Source organism: Saccostrea cucullata, unplaced genomic scaffold, assembly GCF_032062105.1.
Source record: "Saccostrea cucullata isolate Sc308-1 unplaced genomic scaffold, CSIRO_AGI_Scuc_v1 ctg564, whole genome shotgun sequence".
NCBI lineage: Eukaryota > Metazoa > Mollusca > Bivalvia > Ostreida > Ostreidae > Saccostrea > Saccostrea cuccullata.
Window position 1 is genome coordinate 44,939 of NW_026928294.1, and position 27,060 is coordinate 71,998.

At 33.1% G+C, this 27,060-nt stretch overlaps 1 protein-coding gene and 1 non-coding gene across 4 annotated transcripts in view; both read left to right on the forward strand.

Moving 5' to 3' along the window:
• Positions 1-57: 57 nt before the first annotated feature.
• On the forward strand, positions 58-166 carry Trnai-uau (transfer RNA isoleucine (anticodon UAU)). Its single transcript has 2 exons — positions 58-95; positions 131-166. It is a non-coding gene; the product is annotated as a tRNA-Ile (tRNA).
• A 1,798-nt stretch (positions 167-1,964) lies between these two features.
• Positions 1,965-27,060, forward strand: part of LOC134277088 (caskin-2-like) — a 60,310-nt gene continuing 35,214 nt past the window's right edge. The window contains exons 1-8 of one of the 3 annotated variants that reach the window (XM_062759361.1): positions 1,965-2,307; positions 5,895-5,946; positions 9,697-9,794; positions 15,006-15,151; positions 17,966-18,061; positions 18,432-18,562; positions 19,533-19,641; positions 23,815-23,923. In XM_062759361.1, the coding sequence (XP_062615345.1) occupies positions 2,214-2,307; positions 5,895-5,946; positions 9,697-9,794; positions 15,006-15,151; positions 17,966-18,061; positions 18,432-18,562; positions 19,533-19,641; positions 23,815-23,923 (835 nt within the window). In that variant the 5' untranslated portion in view covers positions 1,965-2,213. Of the gene's footprint in view, positions 2,308-3,590; positions 3,722-5,894; positions 5,947-9,696; positions 9,795-15,005; positions 15,152-17,965; positions 18,062-18,431; positions 18,563-19,532; positions 19,642-22,380; positions 22,506-23,814; positions 23,924-27,060 lie in introns of those variants that run through there. The other 2 variants (XM_062759362.1, XM_062759363.1) reach the window with 2 other exon arrangements.

Genomic DNA, 27,060 nt, shown 5'->3' on the forward strand with positions numbered 1-27,060 from the left:
ATGATTATAATTATGGCTTTTGGCATTTGTAGATTATTTTCTGTTAGGATGGCAGTTGCTCCGGTGGCACAATCGGTTAGCGCGCCGTACTTATAGACAGTACCTTCCCTGTGCTTGCACAGGATGAGGAATGCGGAGGTTGTGAGTTCGAGCCTCACCCGGAGCACTTATTTTTTTTTTTCCCGATAATTTTTTTCTAACACGTGGAATTCAATATTGCCATCTACTTTTGTCTTGTCATTTCATGAAAATTTACAAAATTCATTTTTTAAAAGGGAGAAATTGTATTCTGAAATAAACTTTTTTCTAATGGAAAATATTTGCGAATATTCAGTTAGCGCTACAGTGAAGAGTAGAGAGTATGAGCCGAGAACTCACTAGGCCTAAATGATATCCCCCTCCTCCCATATGATTACATGTATAATGGCAAAGTCCATGTTTTGCCTCTGGGAGACGCGAAAAAAATGTCAGATAAGAAAGTAAAAAAGAAGGTGCACAGGGGCATTATGTGACAAAGAAACTGCGAAAGTATCGTTAAATTTTATTCAATGGTATAGGAGGAGTTGCGGATAAAAGATGCGTACCCCGGCCTTCAATTTTATAGAAAGAATGACAGTGTCAATGTTCTGCTCTTGGAAACCCGAAATATGTGTCCTATCAAAAAATAAAAGAGGAGTTGCGGATAAGAGATGGGTACCCAAAGCGTAACCCTCCTGCGCTTACCAAGCGGGGATGGGGGTGCGGTGGGGGTAAAATAAAAACAGGTTACTCATTGCATACATACAATGTTTTTCCTTTTTGAATAGGCCTATAATTTCTAATGAATACATATGTGAAAAGGCCGATTGCCCCCTCTTATGGACCCAGAGTCAAGGTTTATAGTGTAAGGGTGTGCTACTCTATAGATATTATACACTTATCCACTGGGTGTGAGTGGGATAGCTCTTTTATCAAACCCGCGACAGAGAACTATTCCCCGAGAGCTTGCCCGAGGGGAATAGTTCCTGTCAAGGGTTTGATAAAAGAGCTATCCCACTCACACCCAGTGGATAAGCGTTTTATTATACTGATGTATAATTTAATTTCTGAGGTTTGAATTTCTTTGGAGTATGATAATTCTGCAAGAATAATCTGAAATCCTGATGATGTCACAATGCTACTGAAGTCATTATGACAACATCAGTTTAAAGATTTATCGCTGGAAATCAAAATTGGCGGAAACAATTGCATGAAAATTTTCCGAGGGTGGATAGCAAAAACTATACCACGGGGTATAGTTTTGCTATGCGTAAACTATAAAGAATAGTTATTTTACCCTCTGAACTTTATATAGGAAACATTTTAACAGAGGTATAATAAAAAACATCAGTCAAACTCAACTGCATATTTTCCCCCAAAAAATCTTCTTCACTCTGCGCAAATTGTAGAATATAGTTCAGGTACGAAGCATCAGGGAGCCAGGGGCATCAGTGCCGCTCTCTACTTTTTCACAAACATAATTAACATTTTGAAAATGTTGACTGAAAGCCCCCCCCCCCCCCCCCACCACCACCACTCTCTCTCCGTCTCTCTCTCTCTCTCTCTTTGCATCTATCATGGTAATGTGTTCTGGTGTTGTGCATAGTGTATATAAGTTAAAATTTGGAACCAAAAGTAATCTTTAACAGTTTAGGGTGAATCTGTCCCTGGTCAATATTACTGCAGGACTCAGGAAATATATTTTTGCTGAAAGTAAAAATATCGGATGAATTTCCTCTTTCCCGCGTTTTTTTTTTTTTTGGAGGGGGGGGGGGTAGCACCCCCTCCAAAAACAATTAACAAAACAATGATGCGTGCCCCATGCAAGCAAAACTGTTGAATTCTGTATGAGCTGCATTACTCTATTTATTATGGTACAGTTTTTGTATTTTGTAACTATTTGTGCATTACAAGAGTTTGCGCATGCGTAATCTTGTAGGGTCATACTCGAGTCAGGTGTGGAAAAACAGTCTATGAGCTGAAAACAGTCTCCACGGCTTGTTCTGTATGATACATACGTTGTTCTTCCCTACAACATGTTAAGTTCAAGTTTCTCTCTCAGGATATTTCGGAATTTTAGGTGAAATTCATTCAGACATGTAAAAACACCGGGACATGGCACGTGTATGTTGGAACGTAGCAATATTTACTTTTTCGGTGAATCACGCTATTGAGAGTTAGTTCCCTTTGTAACAATGGTGAAGGATCAAGATTTAATTCAAGCTGTAAAGGATAGAAATATTCCAGTTTTACAAAAGTTACTGACCAAAACAGGGAAATCTAATAAAAGTAAGTATGGTTCAGCGGTACATCTGATTTTTCTTCCAGGTGAAATGCACAGGTGTGCATAGGTATGTATAGAGGGTTCAGTCGGTGTATTTACCATGTTGACAATACCTGTCAAATTAAGTCTTGTCATTATTGACAGTTTTAATTATCATTCATACTGAACTGCTTTTTCCCCCTTTCTGGAATTTTTGCGTGTTTCCTGTCTTTCTAAAACTTTATTTCATTATGTTGCCTAATCATGTCTATAATCCTTATAGTTATGTCATTTGAAATGATTTGTGTGTTTGAAACTTATGAATTACTGAATCTACAGATACAGTAATTAAATACATCAATAAAAGTCAGTATTTTTAGAGGGTTGCATTATCACATCACTTGATCTGTTTCACGTAAAGACAATTTAGATATAAAGTTTTTTTCTCTTCTTTTTATAGTTTTGCAGCTCGAAATAAGTATTGCATCATCTAAACACTTTGGAAAGATTATTAAATTTAACGTTTAAATATTTTTTTAATACTGACAACAGTCAATAAATGTATTAGAATTTCTAAGACACAATAGAGCTAAGTAGGTGTTTATTTTCTCAAAGACTTAGGTGGTTGAGATGCAAGAGATATATAATATATCCTGTACGTTAGATATTAGTAATAACATTTTTTAAAATAGTCAAGGCAGCTTTAGATGTAAAATTACCTTTACCCACAAGAGAGACAGGAGTTACATAGCAGTCTAGATCAATAGATACATGACAAAATTTTGTGAGAAGGTATGACTTGTTTGTTGTCGTAAGTGCTTAAAACAACAACCCAGGGGCTGTACCAAGATATTGTGTTTACAAGATAGAAATCTGTAACACATTTTATAAAGACTCGTGAACATTTTATACACAGGCTTTTTTAAATTGTTGATTCTAGGGCACACTAACTCAGATCCCTTTTATTTTGTCAAAGCAATGGTGTGACTTCACTTGCTAACTGTTATAAAAGTCGGTAAAGTTTACACTGGAGATTTTTGTACGCTGTACTGCACAATGTTTTATAAACACTCAGGCAATATTGTATAAGACTGCACCTAATTATGCTCATGGAAAATTATGTCTGATAATAAAACATGTCAGTTCTAAATTGAGCATCAATTTACATACATTAAGCAACTTTTTTTAACTTTGGTTAATAAACTTACTATCGGGACTCTGATACTGCTAATGAGTTTGAATAGCACTTTGTACCCTGGCCAACACATATCAAAGGAGAAATTAGTATTCACACAGCAATCAGCTGCATTCTTTAATGAAGAGGATATGTTAGGGCACACTTCTTGACTTTCTTCCTGAGTTTTGTCAAAGGGTTGCTTTGTTTTTCTGTATTTGATTTAATTATGAGAATCTTTGCTATCGTTGCCTTCCCAGTTGCTGGTGAGTTAAGAATGATGGTTTTTTGTCTATTACCATTATCTCAAACCATTATCCTAAAACCTTTGATATTTCATTTCAAGTCTTCACTTTTATTATGCTATCTCTTAACTTAAAAGTGGAAAAGAGACAGACTGCGTTGTCTTAATTGTTAAAACATTCTGCAGTTTTGTTTGTTTCTTTTTTCTTTCCAAGTGTTTTCATAAAGTGGATAAATGTACATTTACTGCAATACACTTCAGAAGAAAGCGACCATCAAACAATTGCATAATTGATTTATATCTTTATATACCCACAATGCATGTAACTTGACCATGATGCAAGGCAGGTTACAAATGAATATTGCCTTGTGATGGTGGTCCCGTGTCACATGGCGTACGGAATAAATACCTGCTTTGTCTTGGCAGCGTAAGGTTATACAGGGGTTTTATTGGTAAATAAATGACCAAACTGGAAGTAAAAAAAACACCTTAGATTAGACAGATAATGTTCTAAAAATAAACAGACCATAAAAAAACCAAAGTTATTTAAAAGTTTTCCTACCAATTTGCACAAAATGCCAATGGCCATGTTTGACCTGGGCCAGAATTTCCGCTTGATTTGACAGATCAAACTGAGCAGGGGTAGAATTTAGGCCTTCAAGGTTGGGTGGAAACCTAAAGAAAAAGAGAGATGGCTGAGATAAATTTACACAACCTGTCGTTGAAATTTGTTTATTTGTTACAGAAAAGTTGTCCGTTTGATAGTGTGTGGCATTTGATTGATGAAGACAAGTGCTTTGTGAAGGTGCAGTCTAATTAGAGTACTAGCTGCCAATTAATCTTACAAGTATAGAGATTTATACTGTGTTAAACACAAAGATTAAACACAAAATTTGGCATAAGCACAAAAGTTGCAACAGGTTGCAGAGGGTATATTTTGGCAATATGCATGCAGATTCAATGAACTTGTGGTTGATTAACACTATACCACTTATAAGTGCAAAGGCCTTGCATATCCTTTTCAAAGTTTAAGGCATAAGCTTAATAAAATTGTGCATAAAACTTTTTAAAAAAATATAAGTATAGATGTGAAGGTTTTATAATGTTTTAGATTATGAATTCTTCAATATTATACAAGGGTTGTGAATATATTTTACCCAATTATCATGATTATGATTGAAATTTTTTTTTGATTTTGTGTAACACCTATTGATGGTACCCATTGAATCAAATGGGAAAGTTGCATGCGTGTCCCAATTAGATTTAATTTGAATAAAAGACAATATGATCACTAGGGCAATATGAATAGGTAGATCACTGCAAATGATGTCATGTTTCATTTTGATTTATCATGCAGGACGAAGCAAAGAGTTTTTGATGTGTCAGGGTTGTTTGCCAGGAATGCTCAAAGGTGTATAATGACCTTATCAGGTCTATCAGAAATCATTAATTACAGCCCTAATTAGTCATGTACAAATAACCTCTAGAGAGCTGGGATTTAATGGTCAATAGCTGTTAGAATATGTGCACTTTATTAATTTTACGTGCACAGTAGCATGCAACAAAGATGTTGTCAAAGTGCTCGTTAATCTGTATGAATTGATTTTGATATATAATAATTGAATTTTCATAGCTCGTGATTGCTAAAAGATATCAATGTAAGACAAACTGATGTATCTGATATTAAAGGAATTCAGCCTTGAAATCTTAATTGAATTACTTTAATACTCTAGATCTGTATTCTTTATGGATAATTTCAGGTCATGTTAAAATATTATTCTCATACAATTGTTTTGTGAAAAGCATTTTGATTGGCTAATAAATTGATGTTTGAAGCACTTGAAATGAACTATGTAACAAAATGCAGGAAAATAAGATGTAAACATCAAACAAAATGCAGAAATTCCATAAGAAAGGAAATCTTTTCAATTGCTCTTTGTTTAATTACGTTAAATCAGCATTGAAAGTTGCAATTAACAATTGAGAAGATGATATCCCCTAAATTTAAGATATATCATTGAAGAGTTTAAGAAAATAAAACAAATTTTTGAGTGAAAACAGAAAAGGTTTAAAAGAAGATTATAGTTGACATTAGGAAGATGTGTGTTAGAAAAGAAGTGTCTTTTACTGGACGCAGTTGTCTTAAATCGAAAACTGCCATAAATTTTTAAATGCCATTACATTCTTTATTTCAGAGTTAATAGGAAGCAGTAAAAGAATTAACATCAACTACCAAGATGGAGATGGGTGAGTGTCTATATATACCAGAATAGAGATTACATGTGTATACAAGAATAGAGATTACATGTATATACCTATACCAAAATAGAGATTTGAATGTGTGTATATACCAGAATAGAAATTTGTATGCATGTGTACCAGAATAGAAATTTGTATGCATGTGTACCAGAATAGAGATTTGTATGTATGTATACTAGAATAGAGATTTGTATGTGTGTATACTAGAATAGAGATTTGTATGTGTGTATACTAGAATAGAGATTTGTATGTATGTATACCAGAATAGAGATTTGTATGTATGTGTATATTAGAAAAGAGATTTGTATTTGTGTATACTAGAAAAGAGATTTGTATACATGTATACCAGAATAGAGACTTGTATACATGTATACCAGAATAGAGATTTGTGTGTGTGTATACTAGAAAAGAGGTTTGTATACATGTATACCAGAATAGAGACTTGTATACATGTATACCAGAATAGAGATTTGTGTGTGTGTATACTAGAAAAGAGGTTTGTATACATGTATACCAGAATAGAGATTTGTATGTGTGTATACTAGAATAGAGATTTGTATACAGGTATACCAGAATAGAGACTTGTATACAGGTATACCAGAATAGAGACTTGTATACATGTATACCAGAATAGAGATTTGTGTGTGTCTTTACCAGAATAGAGATTTGTATGTATGTATACTAGAATAGAGGTTTGTATGTGTGTTTACCAGAATAGAGATTTGAATGCCTGTATACCATAATAGAGATTTGTATGTGTGTATACTAGAAAAGAGGTCTGATGTGTGTTTACCAGAATAGAGATTTGAATGCCTGTATACCAGAATAGAGATTTGTATGTGTGTATACCAGAATAGAGATTTGTATGTGTGTATACCAGAATAGAGATTTGTATACATGTATACTAGAATAGAGATTTGTATACTAAGTTTACATGTTTGTATACCAGAATAGAGATTTGTATGTGTGTATACTAGAATAGAGATTTGTATGTGTGTATACTAGAATAGAGATTTGTATGTATGTTTACCAGAATAGAGATTTGTATGTGTGTATACTAGAATAGAGATTTGTATACATGTTTGTATACCAGAATAGAGATTTGTATGTGTATACCAGAATAGAGAAATTTGTATGTGTGTAACATGTTCCAGAATAGAGATACGTATAGTTTGCCAGAATACCGTAATAGAGATTTGTATACATGTCTGTATACCAGAATAGAGATTTGTATATATATGTATGCAAGAATAGAGATGACAGAATGGAGATGTATAGAAATGCATATGTATCTACGTATACTATGATAGAGATTGATATTAGACTGAGTTCTATATTTACCAGAATAGTATACACTTATCCAATGGTTGTGAGTGGGATAGTTCTTTTATCAAACCCGCGACAGGGAACTATTCCCCGAGGGCTTGCCCGAGGGGAATAGTTCCTGTCAAGGGTTTGATGAAAGAGCTATCCCACTCATAACCAGTGGATAAGTGTTTTATTATACTGATGTATATTATATTTCTAAGATTTGAATTTTCTTTGGAGTTATATAATACTGCAAGGATGAGCTGAAATCCTGATGACGTCACAATGCCATTGAAGTCATTATGACATCATCAGACTATGGATTTAACGCTGGAAATGAAAACTGGCGGCAAAAATTGCATGAAAATATTCCGAGGGGTGGGTAGCAAAAACTATACCCCAGGGTATAGCTTTCTATGCGGGGAAATTTTCAGGCTATGAAGAATAGTTATTTTACCTTCTGAACTTTATATAGGAAACATTTTAACAGAAGTATAATAACATTGTTTATGTGTGAATAAGTTTCTATATATGGACAATGAGACCTTACTCTTCGACTCAAGAGCAAAAGCAAGCTTTATGAATTAACAGCCTTGTGTTTAAATACTTAGTAGGTCATAAAAAAACTTTCACTGTCTAGTTAGTCACAATTATAGGTTTTTGATGAACAGATAAAATTCTCTGTTCTTCTAGGGGTGAATTTTTGAGTTTTTAAATATCCCTCCAGTGTGAATAATTCTCATTAATCTCTTTATATTACAAATTTTATCACAAGAAGGCACCAGAAAGTCATATTTGATCAGATTTTAGTACATGTAAATGGATTGGTTATGTTTAAGTGCTAATGGATTCAGAAGTCTTTATTTTTCTTATAACTCCCTGATTTTGAAGCTTTACAGACAGCTAAATGACAAAATGATAGTTATAATTGTCTGGAAGTAGAGTTTTAATGTCTTAAATGTCTGGAATGAAATTGATCTTCTTTCTTACATTTGATAATTTTATTTGAGCTCTCTTGAGTGGCATATATGAGAAATAATTGGAAAGTTACTGGACTTACATTTATTCTCTCATTTTTTTTTTTTTTTTTTTGAAAAAATGAGAGACTTACATTTATTAAAACAACATGCTTATAAACCTTAATTTACAGTTTTAATGGTTATTTTAATCAGCTTCTTTAGTTGGTGCACATGTTGTTTTCATAATGAATCAGAGGTTGACATATGTGTTTGTGGACAGTCTGACATAGCTTTATACAGATTTAAAAGAAATCAAGACTACCAACAACTGACCAAAAGACCAGGCATGAGAGAGTGTGAATATTTCATTTAGTTCACTTTTGTATGGGTAATGACAGTGGTTTGAGAGAGAGAGAAAAGTCATAAAAAATTAAGAGGCACAATTTTTTGCTAAATTTCATTTATTTGCAAATATAAATTTTTACAAGTATTATGAATCATCTTTCAAATTTGTCCACTGTTGAGATTTTTCGTTTTTATAGACTTTAATTTGATTAAATTATAATTGAACTGCAAAGACAGTCATACCGGTAATTAGTCATTTTTTTCTTCTCCAGTTCTAAATATACATTTCTAAACATTATAAAAGAAGGGCTATTGATATACCAGTTAGAAACTGAAGTGTCAAAATTCAACTATAGCAAACACTAAATCCAGTAGGCAGCAAAGTTTTGAGATCTTGAGTTTGAATTGTAGTTCTGTTAGAAGATAGGGTCAGACAAGTCTGGAGTGAAAAGGTCAGGAATTAGAGATTAATGGAGGAATCTAATTCTGATCCTCACAGAGTTTGTCTTAAGAGGCCATAGCAAGTCAGGTCCAAATAGGATCTCCAGATTAAAAATCAATAGGCAGCGAAAATCTCATGAATAGCTGAACATGTCTTGACCACTGAATCGGTGCCTATTGAAGAATTTACACAGTACACCAGCATCTGATGGGGATGAAGTTAATTTGATAGAAAAAGTTGATCTGATACAAAAATATTACAATTTGTAAATGAACACTTTGACAAATTTACACAACTTTGTAGTTATTTACCAGGTACCCATCATTGTTCATTTTGAAAACATAGTAGAAATCTTTTGATTCAGTTTTAAAATGTTGCCAGTCAGAAGAAACTGCAAGCAACAATCTCTCATTGCTGAATTTAATATGAGTGTTACATCCATTCAGTAACTAACTTGCTAAACAACAATGCTAAAAAGAAAAAAAAATTGTAACATATTGGTTGCAAAAAGCATATTTAGGATTTTATTCAAACTTTTAAAAACTTTTCTGTATTTTGTAAAAATCATTTGTACAAACATTTACACGTACATTGCTGTTTTATTATTGAATATCTTTTTTACCCTTTTAACATCAGTAATGATTTGTTTGACAATCTGTGCTGACCATGGCTTTGATTTTGTAGAATGTCAGCTCTGCACCAGGCCTCCTTAATGGGGAATGTCGAAATGATGCAAATGTTACTGGAGTGTCATGCCGACGTCAGTATCCATGACAACAAAGGTAAGACCGATAAACGATAAATCTGTGACAATAGACTTATGTCTCCACCTATCTGTCATTTTTACCACAATCAATGTCCAGCCAATAGCATAATAATACGATTGATAGTGAGTATATATTTACTTTTGAGCCACATTACAAGTACATATAAATATTGAACTAAAAAAAGATTTGAACACGTAGCCAAACACTTGACTAATATAGGGGAACAGCATAACAAGTATATTAGAAGACTTCAGAGTCCAAATAGGTAGCAAAAAGGCCAGGAACTCTATTTAGACTTTATTTTGGGGTCCCCTGTACAAAAGTAGAAAATGGCTGGGCCAGGAATCATACCTAGGACCCCTGCATCACTAATTAAGCTCTCGACTGACTAAGCTATCTAGACATTATTCATGACCCAAACCATTACATTCCTTCCTCTTCAAATTGCTTTTGCAACCCTATCTCTTAATATGCTCTTGGTAGAGCTTTCATCTGCAAGTCCTGAGGTGGTCAAAGGCACCAAATCTGTAGCAGGAATTGAGAAAATGTTTTAATGGCAGGACCCAGAACCCCTGCATCCCAAGACCACTGTACCCAGGCCAATATCTACAGCCCAAACCATACACCGGCATAGTTTATTTTATATCTCAGTAGAAGATAAGTGTGCTTCATCCAAGGGAAAAAGAAACAGAGTCCAAATTCCCTTAGGTTTCTTGATGACGTATTGGAAATTGTTAGTAAAGCAAGATTTGAAAGACCTGTAAATTGTCTTACAGGTATTTTAATCTAAAACAACTTTTGAGATTTATCAAATGAGCTTTTTAATATTTTTCAAGCAGACATGTGAGTTCTGTTAATCCTCATTTGAATAAATGAGGAGAACATCATTCTGGCATGAAGATTATAGTCAAGTGGATCTTCAAAATGAATAATGGCTTAAAAACAGATGCTGCTGGTTTTTGAATAACAATTAAGACGGCAACAGATATTTGTCAGTAAATCCTGTAAAAGATAAGATACACAGTTGACTGCCATTATAAAGAGTGAAGCTGATGGCAAGAAGGGAACTTGTCAGTGCCACACATGCGGATATGTGCAAAGTAGAAACAAAATCACTCAAGAAGCGTACAATGTCTGGTAATTATCGAAACTTAAAGAGAATCGCAGAACTGAAGTTAAAAGAAATGGTGAAACACCCTGCAAAAAATGAGGGAACCCAGAACAAAAAGGAAAATTGGAACCGTACCTGTTGCCAAAAAAAAAAAGATGGGCCGATTTTTATACGAAGGGAAATGTTATGCACATATAAATGCATGTATTATGGTTATTTTATGTCGTGTTTATGAGTGTAAGAATATAGTGAAAGGAATTCAGAAGTATAATGCAAATAATTACAAGATCTGAAAGAGGGTTGTTTGGTTCGAGAGAGATTGTGTGAAAGATCCGAGTTTCATGTTTTTAAAGGCTCTGTGTCCTTGGTGTCCCTCATGAATAGAAATGAAGTCTTTTTTTCTTCCAAGGTTAGGTAGATAAACAATCCCCATGGTGGGACACAGGGTATTGAACATTACATAATAGGTTTTCAAGTGGAAAGAAAAAAAATTAAGTGCTTGTTGGTATTTTTAAAGTAAACACATTTTAAATAGTTGTAGACCATAAAGTTCACACCCTCATTTCATTATGTTCACTGTAGAGATCACCTGCAGAGAAGTTTGGATCACTTTCTCATGACTTCGCTTAAACTTGGTATAAGGGTACAGTAAAACTTGGTTTTAAAGAACTCACTTATAAGGAAGTCTTGGTATACTGAATTTTTAAAGAATCCTTTATAAGACTTTTCATTATTTTATTTTCTAATTTTCTGTATAATATAAAGATATAAAGAATCTTAGTTAAAAAGAAGCGAACTTTGGGGTAACAGTGACCTCCTTAATATAATCGAGTTTTACTGTCTATTTTAAAGAACGATGGCAACCACCTCTAATTCAATATCTGTACAATTGTTTCCACTACTTCTGACTTCTTTATTGGAAGACAAGGAGGTTTAACTTGTTGGAGACAGAAAAATGCTGACAAAAGTAAAAAAAAAATATAAAGAAATACAAAGAAGGGTGGGGTTTTCACTTCCTGCACTTTCACACCAAAGTGCAAACCCAAACATTACACCTGTTTTAGAGTCTGATGCAGGGTCATGCTGAGAGAAAAAGAGAGCCTTGTTGCAAAGCTTTAGGCGCTTTGTTATTTAACCGTCATGTTTTGCCCGAGTGGAGATTTTTTGAAGAGGGTTAATAGAGTTTCTTCGGAATCGCAGGAATGCCTCGTCTTTGTTTGGAACACTGATTGAATGCTATTGATTCACGTGTCCACATTTTTTTGTCAGTGTTTGAGAAAAGATAAAGATGTCTAGGGTCAGTGCCTGTGTTGTAATGTTAAACAGACTAAATATTTGGTGATGTTATCTCCTAAAAAAAAGCTCTACCCTGTATTGGCAACACTGCCATTGTGTCAATATACATGTACCTGTTCTTGCACCCCAGTTTTAGAAGAAAAAAATGAGCAAATTCATTGCTGCATCTTAAATAGTCTTCACACAATTCTTGAAATTTTCAAAAAAAAAAAAATTCAAAATTGATGGATAATGATTAATGCATATCAAATTTATTTACAAGCTCAAAAAAAGGCTGTTGCAAAATCATTATTAAAGAAATTTATCATTTACACATTGATTGAAATGAGAAATGCATATTTTTTGTGAATGAAATTAGTTTTGTCATCATGGTCATAGTGGGGAGATTAGAGCAACAGTCCGACTGTCAGGGGGGCTTTGTCAGGGGCTATAAGGACACACCTTCCACAATACAAGACTAATCCCTATTATTGAAATTCTACTGGATAGTCTTACAAAGGGAAAAAGGAAATGTGAAATTTGATCAGACATGACAAGATTCGGGATCGAGGGAGCAATTTTGTTGTTAGAGCTCTCGTGTCAAAGCCAAAACAAAGGGTGAAAATGGTGCAGCTTCACCCCTTACTCAGAGATTGTAAAATCTGACCTCTTAATTGTTAAATAAGATATTTAAAAACAAATACGAGAAGTATATATCTCTTTTTATATCTGTAAAAAACAAAATTCTTTCAAAGTTTACTATGCCATATGTAGGTTAGTTTAAACCAGGTGTAAATTGTTTTGCGATCAAAAGTTTGTGAAACAGGCTGAAAAAAAGAAGTGTAAATTTACTTTCCACAGAAATCAATGTAATTAGCTTGTTATTATCAGGTAATTAAATTTTGAAATTTTTTTGCAAATGATAGGATGAGAACCTTCAGAAGAGAAATTGTCAATCAACAAAAAAAGGCATATTTAAGTTTAACCTTTGGATCAATAGGTCAAGTGAATGTCAAGGTTTTACAGTGATCTCACTTTGATTCACCATCATATGGGTTTGCATTGAAACACTCTGATTTCATTTGTAATGAAAAGGTCAGAAAATGATGATTCACATTTAGTAATGTTAGTAAATTAACACAAAAATGAGGACGTGCACTTAAAAAAAGAGATATCTATTTAGAAATTTAATGACAGTTGTTAATTATTTTGCTTCAATGACACCATGTTTTTATATTAACGCTAGTGACATTAGAAACATCACCATATAAAAACCAAAAGTTTAAATGATTCATGCTGGATATGTAATTGTGCCGAAATTCCCATGTTTATGTGCTTGTAAAAAAAGCTTTTAGCGTGTAGGTTTCTTTTCCCTACCGACCAATCACCTTGACAAAAGACGTTAAAACAAACATAAATATGTCTCGTCCTATAAATATACAGATGGTCTCTTTTCTCTGGGAGAATAATATAAATATCACAGCTCTACCAAGTATAAAAAAAGGAAAAAAAATTATGAAAAAAAAGTTGCAATTGTTAATAGGTTGGGAGAAGTTTGTTCTTCATTATCATTCTGAATTGTGTAGACTTCAGTATACGTATATAATTACTAATGCAGAAAATTCGGCCTGATATGAAATTATACCAGAGGCAGTCGATGAATTAAAAATAACAAACTGTAAAAATAAATGTTTTTAAATTTGTTTTTGATCTTGTTTTACAAATATGAAAGATAATTTTTTTTCCTGAGGTGTGTAAGAATTAATGATTGTAGATAAAATAAAGCATTGTAAGCTATGATTCATTTACTTAACATTTTCCCAATGGCAAGCACAATGGAGTTCAGCCATGGGTATTTGTAAGGGCCAGTTTTAATGAAGTCAAACGTAGGGTACTCCTGAGGGCCGAGTCTTAAACCAATGATTCATTTTATCATGAGAAAGTATGTAACAGTGTGTATACATTCTAGGACGTTAATTCTGTCCTCTTCAACTGTTACCATTGTCCGAGCCTTTTCTGATCCCACTTAGCATTCCTCTCCGATCTTAAGTTATGAATATGACATGATTCCTTGGAAAATTAGCTGGAATTGGGCGGGTTTTATATTCGTAATCCTGTATAACATGTATCAAGGGCATTGTAGATCTACGGTGTTGATTATAAATTGTAGCCACGAAAAACAAAGATTGAATGTTTGAGAGTCTTCGTCTTATAAGGGTGTATTGAGAGATTAGGTGCCAGGATTATAATAATCTTTGAAATGCCTGGCCGTGTCCTTACCTGACCAGCCTGTCTACTGCCAATATCAATCAATCATAAACAGCTTACACTAAATAGTCCATATGCAGTTTATTTTTTCCTTGAAGGTCCTTTTGGATCACAGACATAAACATGTAGTACAAATTGTTTGCTTAGTTTTCTTCATCTGATGCAAAAAAAATGGTATGGACAACAAATTTGTCACAGTTTAAATCAAAGCAACACCACATAGCGTTAAAATCTTGTCCCCCTGGGCTAGGGTGGAGCAGCAAAAGGGGGTCAAATTATTTACCGTGTAATACCAAGAAATATATAAAGTTGTAAAAAAGATGGCTACAATTTTTAGAATTAACATGAAGCTTAAATTAAAATTATTGAAGCCATATTGCATTAATGAATTGATGACTATGATATTATAGTGTTCCATAATCTACATATTTATTCATAAGGGATGGACAGGTGACACAGTTAATTATTGTGACCCAGTAATTTTTTGTTTCTATTAAAATACATAAGTGTTAATAGTTCGACTTTAACAAAAATTGATAAGCTTTTCGTTCAATGGTACACCTATATTGTAGGTATGTTAGCCCTCCACTATGCCGCCTGGCAGGGATTGTCTGATCCCGTCCACACCCTCCTCCAGTGGAAATCCCCAGTCAACGAGGTCTCTCAGGACGGGAACACCCCCCTACATCTGGCCTGTCAGCACGGACATTTTGATGTGGTAAGTCTATAGGGTTATTTGATGTAGGTTTAGGGTTTATGCAGTGGTAACTGTATAGTTACTGATTACTCCTAAAGGTGAACCAAATTAATAAAAATATGTCAGACTCTGTAGTGTTCTGAAGAAGCAGAAAAAACATATATTAGGGAGAAAACTTTGTTTGATAATAAAAAAATTATTTTGACTAACTTTATCCAAAAATTTAACAAAAATTTAAAATAAAAAAAAAATCACCAATTTAGAAGGTCCTGATCACAAAAACAGTAGTTATAACCAAAAAATCCAACAAATGTTCTTTTTTTTGGTTTTGTTTTGTAAACTTTCACTTTCAAATGAAATTATTTGAGCATAGCATAAAAATTGAACATGAAATATGTTACTGTTTAATCATTTCTAGTTGAAATAAAGTCTAGGGGTTATGATAGTACATATAACTCGTTAGGTTATGAAATACAGTGATTCCAAGGCATAATGTACAGAACAATTTTGGTCATTCTTGGCCATTATAAATGTTTGGGATTAAAATGGTTTAAGAAGACTCTAGAATAACAAATATTTGCTCTGAGGGCTTTTCCTTTTTGTGGTGAGAAAAACGGGAGTGGGTGTATAATTATTAAATGGCTATTTATGGTTTATAAATGGAATCCATATAGAAATGTAAAGTACATTTTGATTTCAATCTTTCACAGATCCTCTTGAATTTCAATTGATAAATAATGCCAAATGATAAGAAAATGATTGATATGGAATATTCTGCAGGCTTTGTTCAGTTTGGTAAAAGATAGTCCTTCAAAATGAGCAGTCACTAGTCATGGTTAACCCCCTGTCACATAAGTCATATTTACAAGTCATAGCAGAAATGAAAATGTATTTGCTTTGTAGCTTAACAATTCTCTGTGTCTATGCAAGGTATAGCTAACAAAAACTTCATATGGTGGTACACCCTTCAAACTTTCTATGTAAAAGATTTCAAAGAGATTACGGAAAGGATGATACAAACGTCTCGAGTCCACGATACGCTCAGTCTTGCAGAAAGAGAAAATTCCATGCCCTGGTTTCCGCCTGTGACCTTATGCCATTCTTTTAAAGTAGATTTCAATCAATCTTTTGTTATATTGATACCTGATAAGTTTGAGATCTTTGTACAACTTTTCAGCCCATTTTAAGTACATAAGACATGTAAATATTAACTTTCAGAGGGAAAGAAGTAAGAACTCGAATAGATATTTATAGAAAAGGTAGTTTCGGTCTGCATTTGCCAAATATGATGTGTCATACTAATTTTTTTGACCGAGTTTTATATAATATCTGAAAGTCTTTTTGAATTCAGCTCTATGAAAAGGATATTTGCTGGGTCATGTCTTTTTGTTAGTATTTGGTATTACATAACTATTTTATTGTAGAAATTAATATACAAGCTTTTCTAAATATGATACAATTCCTAGGGCATTTAAAGAAACATCTTCATTTTAGGTTAAATTTTTGTGAAATGAGAGCTGGAATTGTTTTCTCACAAACTCTCCATTCACTATGTCAATCCTAAATCATTTTAATGACAGGATATCAAATGTTGTATTGAATACTGATACTAAAACCAAATGATGCAATCAATCAAATTTTTTGCCATCAGGGTTTGTGAAAAACTAAGATAGTAAATCATTTGATCGTGGCTGATCCGGTTCTACGATTCAGTGATTCACTGGGTACCGGTCGGAGAAGAGAACTTGTGGTATAGAGGGGAGAGACTTCTTATGACCTGACACACATTCCATTGTTTCAAGTACACCTAGAGATGCAAAAAGCCATTGGCACCTGTCCCCTTCTCACATTGTGAGTTCCAACTCCAGGGAGGGGGATACAAAGACCACCCACAGTCTCCCACTATTGTACAGGGCTCTGTGTCAACTTGTAAAAGAGATAATTGGTCAACGTCAATTTCTGTTCTGTTGTAATCAATAATAAAAGGTAACAAAACAACTGAGAGATAGTAGAAACTGTTACATTGAATTGCCTACACAGGAGATCAAAAGAACGCTAATAATCCCTGAGTAAACGATTATAGGATAGATCTGTACAGTTCTTTGAGGATGAATCAAATTTAACAGGTTTTTTTTTATGCAAGTTTGGTATAGGATTTGTGTTTCTGTTTTAATTATTAAACACATTGACACAAAAAACAGAAATATATTTCTGCGTTTTACACAGTTACCTATTCAGGTGTGTTTTTAAACGTGAAGACCTGATATTCTGAGTCAAGTCTGTGCTAAATCAGCAGAAAAAATGTGTCGGTGTTATTGTTTTGTTATAGAATAAAAATTATTATTCTAGCGATTTAGGTGAGTTAGGGACTGTTGACCTAATTTTGTACCTGAGCGAGCACAGGTATTTCCAGACAATAACCAGAGGTGTGTAATCAGAGTTATCTCGGCTAAAGATGGCCCTTTGTTGCAGTGATTATAGATGAAGTGTAAGAGAGGAGAGATAGCTGGTTGTGTATTAAGTGTCACTCAGAGCTCATTCATAGATCACGTTCACACGAACTAAGCTCATTGTCCTGTATCTTATACATACCTTAGAATTTCTTGAGACAGGGCTCAGAAATTGCAGCTTCTTAATAGATGCTCATGCAGTATTGCAAATCTATCTTCGATTATTAATATTAATAAAAAATTGAATTTTAGATAAAATTGAATTAAAATGGGCTTGAATAAATTGTAGTATTTTATTTTCCCTTCATTTTACAGAAATGAAAACTTCCTACAGGGATGCTGAACAGTGTAAAGAGAGATAACTCTTGTATTCTTATTTTTACAGGTGAATCTTTTGGTGCTTCATAACTCCTCCCCCACAATGCAGAATAAGGACAAGAAAACTCCGCTAGACCTTGCCTGTGAATTCGGAAGATACAGAGTAAGAATATAATACATATCTATCATTTTTACTGTCACATAAATTCAATTGTCTATGATTTTATTAATTTGTACTTTGCGTGAAGTTATCTCCCTTTGCCCACAGATTCTCAGCACATGATTTTGAGTATTGAGGTTCAGGTCTCAAGAATTTTCAAACAATTGAGAAAGCATCCAGTCAAAATATTTCTTGTCAAGAATCTTTAAAATATGACACAATATTTGTTAAATTATGTAAATTGGCATGCGTTTTTTTTTTCTTCAAAAAATCAAAACTGCAGATAAACTTTGTTTAATTTATGAAAATCTTGACAATATAAATAAGAAAAGTTTAGAATTGGTACATTTTGACCTGTATCCCCATGTTGTAGGTTGTAGATTTGTTACTCAGGAGTAACCTGTGTGCCTCTTTGTTGATGGATAGTCCTGATGACCTTGTAGATGAAAACGGGACTACCCCCCTACATTTGGCCGCTAAAAATGGACACATTGAAATTATACGGTAAATATACATATACATTTACTGTACTAGTAAAATGGACACAATAATACAAGTTTTTAATCTAGAAATAATATGTGTGTTATTTTAGTTTAAAACATTTGAAGAACACTTAAATTGATTGTACAAACACTACTGATGAAACATAGATATATTACCAAACAATTTATTTTTCTTTTTACAAAATAAAAATGTATGTAATATGCGGTAAATAATAAGTTGTTTATTAAATAATAACAGCCGTTTACATGGCTAGTGATTACACAGGGTTAGAAGGATGATGAAGGGTTTTAAGTTTTACAGCCAGTATGACTGTTTTAATGTGAAAATTTGTAAGTTTTATGTAGGCAGCTTCATGTAGGTCTGTACCCTTTGTATGGTTGAAAAAAAAGGAGAAAAATCCAACTTTAGAAATGAGATGAGTAAAATCTGCTTTACAATAGTTTTAGTAGTGTAGATGTCAAATTAAAAATATTTTTGTCAGACCAGAGACCATAATTTTGTCCGAAGCTGTCAATTGATTTCAGTAACTTGTTTCAAGTATTTGACTTGTATCTCCTGCTATGTTGTCTTTTCTCCTATATTGTAAGTTTACACTTGGTACTTTTCAGTGTATTTAAAAAAATTCATGGTGCTACCCCAGTGCACTGTAAATTTCTGAACTTTTATGTACCTCTAAAAGTATTCTGTGAAATCACAAATTTTCCTGGGGGTTTACGAGGTATGACAAGACCCACGAATTCATTCCACCACGAAATGTAAAATGTTACATACATAAGTAATCATTAATTCTTGATCCACAAAATGAAATCTCCACGAATCAAGAGATTTTCCTCAATCCACGAAAATTTGACCCCACGGAAATATGTGATTTTACAGTATTGGAAATCCTCAATCTTGCTCTAATAGATAATCATAAGTTCTAAAGGCATTTTATAATTTTAATATAAGTGTATATGACATTATATTGTAGACTCCTGCTACAAGCTGGCGTGAACATCAACCGAAGTACGCTGAAGGGGACATCACTCCATGAAGCTGCACTCTGTGGAAAAATAGAAGTTGTACGACTTTTATTGGATGTAAGTAAATCTACACATTAAGCATTTGGGGAAAATTGTATGATCTAACCTAGCTTGTACTGAACCCCATCATCTTATGTCACATGCAAAAATAAGGATTTTTTTGCAGCAACAAAGTAGAAAAAAGAATTTCTTCCTTTAAATTGATTGTTATTTAAAGTGTGCACAGATTGAAATTTGCACACACAAAAAAGGGATTGATCAACGACTTTAAATTCAATATTTTATAAAATCTTTGTTACCTCTGAAATATATCTCTTGATTATTGCATTCACACTATTATATAATGATGTGCATTTTTAAGAGATATTCATAACAAAAATATTGGTGTTGCAATTTTTCATAATGGCCATAAAATAGATAGGAAAGGAGTATCTTCATTCCCTGGTGAACGTTTTGTGTAAATGTTTGAGAACATCAGTAAAGTGATGTTTTAACAGCTGGAAGCAGACAATTCCTCTTTATAAAAAAAAACACAAAAAAACCCAGATAAGATGTTCAATACATAACCACACCCTCCCACAAAAACACAAGATCTCCAAAGCTCGAAGGACATTCTCAAGGTCACAATATACCTTTCTTAACTCCTTTTGAATTCGTATATATCTTTATTTCGGTTGTATTGTTATTTTGGTGTTTTGGCTTATAAGTCGGTACAATTCTTTGCCCAAATCGGGTGACAATTTCAATTAAATTCATTTTGTTTTAACCTGATTTCAATTAATATTTTTTTAAATGACACTGATTTTTAATCTTAAATTATTAAACAAAAAGGCAATGCTCACTTAAAATACAAATACATTTATTAACATATGTAAATACTTGTACTTTACATATATAATCTGAGAATGCATAAATCATCATATATATCCAGATATTTTCTTCCATAATCGTCGGAAATGCAAATAAGATACTATCTTTTAGCCTTCAGAAAAATACCAATCTCTTGTTATAGGCGAATATATACGGTATCTTTATTTGAGATTGTAAGGTGTTTTGGTTGACCATGGGTGTTGATAAATTGTTGGCTTGCATAACCATAGTGTCAGTGAAGATGTTGTTTAACTTATAGGTGCATTTTTATCTGTTTTTAGTGAATGCTTGATATTTGTCTCAGTTGGTCATGTAATACATGTATCAGTCTCCAGTTTTCAATATAATATATGTTTTCTCAATACATGTATAATATCAGTCTTGTCCAAAAAAAATATCAGTCTCCTTATTTTAGATTAATTAAACCGAAAAACAATTATAGCATGTATTAAAAGGATAATTATGTGCAATTTACAATTTTTTTGATAAGATGATAAAAACCCTTTAAGTTGTCAATATAAAGTCAGTCTAAAGTTGTCAGTAATAAAGTATCTGTGTTTCGTGGAATATGCAATATAATCACTGTCTTTAGTTGACACTATTATATTTTGCAAATTCTTTCCCATTGTCAGAGAGAAAACTATTAATTGTCAGCAATCCTCCATATCTTTTTCCTTTTGGAAAATATTCTTTAATAATCAAGCCGTTGTATGTTACCCTCTCCAAAGTCTCCATCTATTGTGGTTTCGGAACATGCTCTGTTAATCTGTGTACTGCTTAATTAACATGTTCCTATGTATCAGTAGAAGTTTTTTCCCTGCCTGTATCATCATTATATTATATATTTTCTTTATCAAGATTGATATTGTTTCTCTGTGTACCAATCTTGTCCACCTAAGGTAGAATGTATCGCTAGATGTTTTACTGTAGTAGATGTGAAATAATACATAAATTTGGATCGCTCTTTGCTTCTCTCTGTTCTGTAAGCTATAACTTATCTCCCATACAAACTCTGTACAGCTTCAGTCTCTGTAAGATTGGTGAAATATCTGGGAACTTCTCTTTACATTTATTTCCTGATGTCGAAGATAAGCAGGTGCTGTGTTTTATGGGGGGAATAATTATTGATTGCTTTGATAGCTATTGATTTTTGTCCAATCGTAAGGCAGGTTATGTGGCATGGACCCAGGAGATGGGTTGATTGTTAACTGTACCTTAGTATGAGAGGTGATAAATCTACCTACAATAACAGCCTCACCATCCTAAACATACTTTATTTATTTGATACCATCACACTGAGCTTAACTTTAAAAGCAATTTTTGTTTTGGGGGAAAAATTGAAATTGGATTATCCTCAAACAGGTATATTTCAAACTTAACAAATGCTTTCATTTTTTAAAAATCTTCATATATTTTTTAATTTCACTGCATGCTTCATATGTAAGAGATAGGGTCATTAAAAAGGGTTTATATTTGGCATTATTAGCTCAGACATGTCTTTTGTCTGAGTGTACAAAAGGCATAAAATATAAGCATATTTAGGTATTTAAAAATTAAGGCAGAAAACTAATCAATGCAATTGAACAAAAAAAATATAAAATTTGCTGCTGCAATTCTATAGTTCTGTAAATCTGCAGTAGTGGGTCATTGTGTTACAATGTAGGACCCACTACTAGACCTTGGAACTTATTTTTGGACATACAGGTAGGGGTCTTCCGATGGTTTGTGACAGTGATGAGGAGATGTCAGGGGATTCCCTTTGGTACTATGACAAGGTACCAGTTTCTGGGGCACATGGCCAAAATCTCTGCCATACTTCTCTTAGTACCTCCTGATGCTCTGATGATAATGTGCCCAGTTTCACCAGCATTGATACATTCTCTGTGTGGTAGATAGGGCTACCTTTTTTTATTGACCAGTGAATAGCCATTTGTATTCTTGGATGCATTACAATGAATTATCCCAAATCACCTCGCCCCCGAATTAAACGGTGTAAAAGTGAAGGGAATGTGCAAGGCCTGACCATTGGGAATGCCCATGCTCTAGAGAATGTAAGTTTGAAATTTGGGTGAAAAAAAGTCGGTTATCAAGAGAAATTCTTAAAGAATTTGTGAACTTTCATCTCTTTCTAATTAGCTTTGGATAATTTGGATGGAATTTGCCCGAGTGGAATTGTCTTTCAGTGTTTTTGTGATAAGAATCTGTAGTTGGTGTTTGACCTAACACTCTGTATAAACTGGAAACCATAAGACATGTACAAGGTATTATTTTGAAAAAAAAAATTAATATATTAATATCAAAATTAAGTACATTGAGAATTGAATGAAATATTTTTAGCAATATTTTTCTCTTATTTTCATTTTCCCAGGCAAAGGTATGACTAATCAGCATTTTTGTGGAATTTATTGTTGTATCATAATTTCTTGCTTAATAATTTTTTTTTTTACATTTTTTTTTCTTTTATATCCATTTTTTTCTTCATCAAGGAGAAAAAAAAAGCAAATTTATGTGCCATATATTATGTGTTATTAAATGTTGTGACACCAGGGAACATTTATTACTTCTGAATCGGTGTGTTCGTGATGTGAATGTGTAATTGTTTGGGTTAGCATTCTCCCTAGAAGTTGTGAACTGATTATAATGATACTTTATGATCCATGTTGCATCATGATTTTCATTTAAAATGGGAGGAAAACAGATTTGATAGGTAAATTTACCTCATCCTTTATAGCACAGATAATGCCACCTACTTGTTATGTAATGTATTTAAATGTTTATGTCTGTAAGATTATATTTAATAAGATTCTCACTCCACCCTTTACCTGAATTGAAATTATAACTAACGAAATTGTTATTTTTCTTTTTCCTTCAAAACATGTGAATCATAATAGGATGGCATATATATAAGAAGCATATAAATGTTGCTTATGAATTATTAGGTTCCTTTCTTACTCTTCAAAACTTGATGTAGAGTTTTAACATGCAGATACTAGCCTATTCTTTATCCAATCAGAGATACATGTACTAAGATTCATCCAGCAATAGATGATGAAATTTCTCAATCAAATTATCCAACTTTACTTTAAGAAAGTTTTGATAAATGTAAATGATAATCAAGTCCTTATGCTTTTCAGTTTACAGTTAAACACACATATAGCGAATAACAAATTGACACTTATATATAGCGAAGTGATTTTCATTCTTCTTGACTTTAAAAATATATTGAACATCTAACCGTAACGGATATAACAAACTATGCTTATAAGTAAGCTAAATTTTCCGTCCTTGGCACTTTGTTATAAGCGCGTGTTTTACTGTATTTGTTTGATGAAGTAATTAATCCTTTGATCTTAATTGTAGTGTGGTATAGATGTCAACAAGGCGAATTCTTACGACCAGACAGCATTAGACATCGTCAACTCCTACACTACCTCGAGAGCCGCCAAAGATCTAAAGCAGATACTGAAAGGTACCGTATATATAATTAATATATAAAGCAATTACAGCTTTTACTCTATCTCAAGATCCACAAAACTATTATAAAGAGTAAAGTATACAGATATATCAATTTACAGTATAACCTGAATTATTCAATTAACATACAGTACAAACTGCCAACTAAATGCTTGTGAGTTTACAAACAATTCGGCCATATCTGTTTGGGTCGACTTGCTTGTTTTGAAAGATCCCTTTCAAAGAGCTGCTGCATGTGTATTTTGACTTGGGTTTTCATCTTCAATGAGTTATTATCAAGATCATTGTTTGTGTATGGAATCTGAATATAAGGATATACTATTGATCTAAGGATGATAAATCTAGTAACAATTTGGATCCCTCTTGTCTGATGTTAATCAGAGAGATACTTACATTGTATGTAAAGGGTTCAAAGGGATCTAACCTTGTTCTGTGTGACCTACAAAACAAATCCTGTAAGTTTATAAATGAGGTCAATGCTTGTCAAAGACCTAGTTATGAATTAGGTTCTCAATCATTTACCTATAAATCCTTGTAGCACACCTGAGATTTGATTTCATTAGAGTTCAATGTCTTTGTCATTTTCTAAGGTCAAAGGCAGAGTGGATCCATTGTCATTGCCCGTGTCCTGGTTATAAAGGAATTTCTACAAGAACAAAAAACAAAGGTCCATATATGTCTATGGAAGTTTTCAAAAATGGATTAACAACATATATATCAAGGGACCGCTTATTCGAGAGATGTGTTCACACCGAAGTTCTACTTTTATAGATACCGGAAGTATATGTAAATAAAGTCATTGCACGCTTTCAATCGTATTAGACAGGAAATTTACGTGATATCAACAACAATGATTGCATTTCGAATAAATAAAACTAATTTCTAATGTTTTAGTATTTATTTATTGTTATTTCATGATTACGTGAAACCCGAATAGCAATTATCTGTTTGACTATTCCGCGGCTTGATCGGGACCTTCACCAATGTTCAACAGATTTTTCTTAATCGGTATTCAGTCCTTGAGAAAGGAATTTTCTTGTGCAATATTTGCCATGCTGGAATTATTTAGACTCTATTTAATCATAATAAAAGTTCATAGTCTATCGGACTTACTGAAACGAACATCTATAAATTAAATTTTAAAAATTATCGTCTCAGTTTCAATTCGAAATAAGTTGTTGTAATTAATAACCAACTAATTATATAAAAACACGGACAACCCACACGTGTAGTGTCATCTATGTAAACACCCAATTAACACCTCCATGCCAGCCCATGGCTTTCATTGTTTCCAGATAAGTCCAGACTGCATCAATTTTACGCTTGATTGGCGTGTATAAACGCGCGCAATCAAAACTTCGAGAGATAGAGAGTAAAATTCAATGAAATATGTGTAACGGGACCCAGATTTTGGTTCGAGAGATAGAGAACTTCGAGAGATAGAGGTTCGAGAGATCAGGAGTAAATTTGCTTAATTATATAGAGGAAAAAAAACGGGACCGGAGGTTCACTTCGAGAGATTAGAGAACTTCGAGAGATCGGAGTTCGAGCCATCGAGAGTCACCTGTATATATGGCTTATTTGTGTTCACTTTGTAACATTTTAAAAATTAAAGTTTCATAATAGTTGTTATGAAACTGGTTAACTTAACTGTTACATTGACACTTTCTTGCTAGACATTGAGAAAGATTGACGACACAGCTAGTGTTTTATTTTATAAGGAAATCAGATGTTTTAAAAAGCAAAATGTAATTTTAAAAAGAATTCCTGAGGAGAAGACAGAAGGTCTGTACCTTTATAAATCAGGACCCGTGTTTTAAAAGCTCAATTTACGTTTTCTGGTTGATTTTTAATTGGCTGGGATGGTTTGAATATCTCTAATGTCTCCCACACATTATACAAATTGTCATTTATAGATGTTAAGTACATAGATATTTTTTTCAACAAAACTGTCATTAAAATAATTTCACTGCAAGATTCTTATCACCAGAGATTTTAAAACCAAGACATTTTCTGTCAAATTCATGACAAGAACACACCCATGTTCACAGGGACATCAAATCGGAGACCGTTCAACCACAAATATTTTGGTTAGAAAGGAGACCATGTCACTATTTGAAAAGAGTTTCAGTACTTTTATTCTCATTAAAAGATATCACCCTTATCAAGGTTAAGCATGGAGGGTCAGAAACTTAATATCAGATTGCCTCGGGTTAAACTGGTTCACTTATTCAGTTCCCTTCTCCTCTGCATCAACCTTGTCGTATCACATTGCAGTTGGAGATATTTTGAAACATGCTGTTGACAGCTCCTCAGGGTTTTATTTGTGAAGCAATTCATACACAAGGAGAGAAATTTAACCAGAATATAAAAAGTAAGCCAGTATTAAGTTATTTTTTAATCAACATGCTTTTAAATTTTCATAAAGGTTTGTGGCAAATGCATAGTTAAAGGCAGTGATGAATTGCATCTTTTTTAAATTTGGGGAGAAAATACCTATTCACGCAATCTTGATTAGAATGTTAATTTCGCAGTTATTAATTGTAAGGTCGTCCAACTTTCCCAAAATAACCTGAATTTGTTCCAGGTCAAGATGAATCATCCCTTTACTCTTGTACAAATAAATTCCTCTGGCTCTTGAAAAAAGTCAAACAAGACAAAAAAGTTTGCCACAAACTAACAGTGTACAGATCTCTTTGTTTTTCCTTAACCAGCATTAAAATCACTCCCAGTACTTGAGCAGCAAGGGTTGTTTGTATCTTAGAACAAATTTCTTTATTTAAAGTTGGCAGTTTGTTTGATATCCTTTCTACAATTTTTTTTTATCTTTCATACTGACCATGTGTGTTTAGGGAAGAGAGTTGGGGTGGGATTATGGATTTAAAGAGGTACAAGTCACAATTTATGGCAACACAGAGAATGGACTACGACTTTAATTTGTAAAAATTCATATCCATGTAGCCATATTCCCTTTCAAAGTTTTATATAGAAATATATTGCCTGAAAATATTGAATTAAAGTGGAAGCATCCTGGGGTAGTGTAGATTCTAAATTGTTCAAATCAACAGTTTTGGAAATATATAGGAAAAATCTTTGAAAATCCTTTCACTGAAAAGAAAATGACATTTAGGT